Genomic DNA, 3077 nt, shown 5'->3' with positions numbered 1-3077 from the left:
ATTCAGTGAGAATTCCAACAGCTTAATCCTCATTTTACTGGAGCCCATCCCTCCGTACGTTATCCCTGCCAGGTACCACAAGCTGAAGGCTCTCATGGCAAAGCGCACCTACCTGGAGTGGCCGAAGGAGAGGAGCAAGCACGCGCTTTTCTGGGCTAACCTGAGGGCAGCTATTAACATTAACCTGCCATCCAGTGATGAAAACAGGTGTGAGGAAACAGGTTAAGAATCTTTCTAATGGATTTTCTTCTGTTTTATCTTTGAGAAGCAATAAATATTTTTTTTCCTTTTTTGTCAGTGTATTTAACTTTTTGCTACACAGCCTTGTTTCTACCTGGTTGTCTGTGTTGCCTCCTAACTGCAGTCAAAATTCAGCTCACCTTTTCGCAGATCTCTTGAGATAGAAAATCACAAGTGAGTTTGAACGTGGATTTTGAAATGTAGTTTGCACTACTGTAGTGAGTTTTTCCTCAGCAGAATAAAGTCTGGAGCACTCGGTATAGTCATGTGGAAAAATGCTTGAGCTGATGGAGAGTTTGCAGAGCTGCTTTAATCACAAAGCTCAGACAACTTGGTTAAAGGACATCTTTTACTGGAATTAGTCTGAAAAACAAAAATTTTGTATCCTGAAAAAAAGGGCAAATATGTACTACTTCACCTTTTGGAGCTCATAGCTCGGCACTGCAGCAAGAAAAAAGCAGTGAATTGATAATCAGAGCTCTAACCCTCATCCTCTGATAGAGTCTGTTAGGTACTATTTTGATCCTGAGAAATACCCTAAACCAAGGGACTAGGAGGATATCTGCATGAACAAAACTGCCTTCTTCATTGTTATTCATGTTTTGAGAAACTCCTGACTTCTCTACATCATGCCTTTTTTCCCCAGCTTTCTACTTTTTTTTTTTTTCAGCCATATATCTTACTTTATGCTTATTAAAAGAGTCTCTCCTTTTCAACTGAAACAGCTTTTGTAGCACAGCTGTGATCAGAAAGGCAATAACCAGTCAGAGGCTGAAAAAATTTGCCAGGTCTTGGGACCTCAGGTAAGACTTTATCAATGGAGTTAGAAACACAAACTACAGTTACAGTATTTGCTTTCCTTTATAGAAATACAGTATTTTAGAAATACAGAAATACAGAAGTATAGAAATACTTCTGCTGTTTTGGCTTCAAGAAAACATAGCTGGGCTCAGGAAAACATTCACAGCTGCTAAAGATGACGACAGCAAACTTCCTCTTTGCCCCAAGAAGGGAAGATCGTTTGAAATATCACAGTTAGATGACCAGCAAGTAGGAAGTTTCCCTTCAAAAATGTGTTTCAACAAGAATAAGAGAGAGGAAGGGGTATTAAGAAATCCCTACGACATTTAGTATAGAATGTTTGCATTTTGTCTCATCCTTATCTTCCATTATTATTCACAGAAGATTTTAATTTTGAGACTTCTTTTTGCATGAGGTCTAATCAGGCTGTGATTTCTTGACTTGAAGTCTTGAACTTTGAGTGACTGTATATGACCTGTAGAGGAAAGATCAAATTTCACACCTTTAGCTCTCACATCCCACTTAGCTTCAAAGTTAATATAACACCTATTACCACATTGAAGCCATTTAATTCAGGACTGTAGAAAAAAATGTTTTCTGTGCTTCCTCCTTCCCCTCCCACTCATGCTTCAGTGTATGACTCATTTAATCCTTTGAAAACTGAAGATGATCCGACTTAACTTGGTTTGCCTCTCCTTTTCAAAGAAGCGGGAAAAGCTGGATCATTATGTGCCTCACTTGAAAATTTTCTTAGAGAGCCTCAGAGTTTAGGTCAATAGCCCTTGAAACTTGTATAATACAGTTAATATCCCCTGTTGTTTGTAACCTTAAGAACTCACCTGGCTTCTTGTGTTGGCTGGAGGACAAAGAAACCCCCTGAAAGTCAGAAAGTCCACCAGGAGTCCTTCCTCTAGAAATTAAGAAGTGGAAGGTTTTAGCAAGGTTTGCTTACCTCTTTGGAAAGAACTTGGGAAACTGAGCTCTGGATGTAGCTGATGTGATGATAAGCGGAAATATACTATTACAGGTTTCTGGTATATGTCCAAAATTCTTGAGCAGAAAGAGTAGCTTTTAATAAGCATAGGCATCATTTAAAACCTGTACTTTGGAATCAGAAGCCCGCATACTATTGGCACCTTTTTTTTCCATGATGTGTGCCAAATAATTGATAAAACAGCTACACATGCAATGAATTATTACATCTATTTTCTCTGATTCCACAGGAGATGATGAGTTTCTCAAATGATATATATCAGAATATTTCAAGTGACTATTTTAACCTCTGTCATACTCTCAACCCTTTCTATAAAACCAGTTTTAGTCCATGAAGAAATTTTGTCCTGTGCTAGGACCACATGTTGTCTCACAGCACATCAAGCACTTTATCTGTTTTGGAAAATAACTAACCTTTTCTTCGCAGCCTGGTGATGTGTTCTTGCAATTGGTTCTGCACTGAAATCTGTAACTGCTAATGCACTCCACTTATCAGGAAAAGGGAGTGTGCAAATAAATATGTTCTGATATCAGAAACCATATCAGAGCAGATTCCTGGCATTTGACTAGTCATCTCAGTGACTAGCAGGAATGTTATTTCTAGGTACATAAAAATATCAACATACAAAACTGATATCATGAGGGTTAAATACCCTCCCAAACGTAAAAGATGTGTGAAACGAAGTGTAAATGTTTTTATGTACGTCTAGGTAGTGTATAATACAAAAGAAAGTAAACTGAAACAGATTGGGAGTCCTGACACAACGTGGGTTGCCCTGCTGAGAGCTGGGCTCTTTTTAGCTTTAGAAATGTTACAAAGCATCATCACTGAAGTTCAGCTGCAGAGAGTTAGAGCAAGGAAAGGCACTCAAGGGAAAATAATGGGACTCTGTGGGAGATGAGGCATTCTGCTGAGGGGAAGGTTCAAAACCTCTGTGAAACCCATGTTTTTACTCAGGCCTTTGGTTTGACTGGTTTTTCCTTTGGAAATATTTACTGAGATTGACTATATTTCTCGTTTATAGTTATTGTTTCATCAAACG

The 3077-nt window shown here is 38.5% G+C and overlaps 1 protein-coding gene across 1 annotated transcript in view; it reads left to right on the top strand.

Moving 5' to 3' along the window:
* LOC114059744 (toll-like receptor 1) overlaps positions 1 to 297 on the top strand; it is a 5185-nt gene extending 4888 nt beyond the window's left edge. The window contains exon 3 of the mRNA XM_027888539.1: positions 7 to 297. Within this exon, the coding sequence (XP_027744340.1) occupies positions 7 to 226 (220 nt within the window). The 3' untranslated portion in view covers positions 227 to 297. The remainder of the gene's footprint in view (positions 1 to 6) is intronic.
* The last annotated feature ends 2780 nt before the right edge of the window (positions 298 to 3077 follow it).

Source organism: Empidonax traillii, unplaced genomic scaffold (assembly GCF_003031625.1).
Source record: "Empidonax traillii isolate 1590-97213 ecotype Southwest subspecies unplaced genomic scaffold, ASM303162v1 scaffold240:size1935192, whole genome shotgun sequence".
NCBI classification, from domain to species: domain Eukaryota; kingdom Metazoa; phylum Chordata; class Aves; order Passeriformes; family Tyrannidae; genus Empidonax; species Empidonax traillii.
Note: the sequence above shows the minus strand (reverse complement) of the source record. Positions and strands in the feature narration are given on the sequence as shown.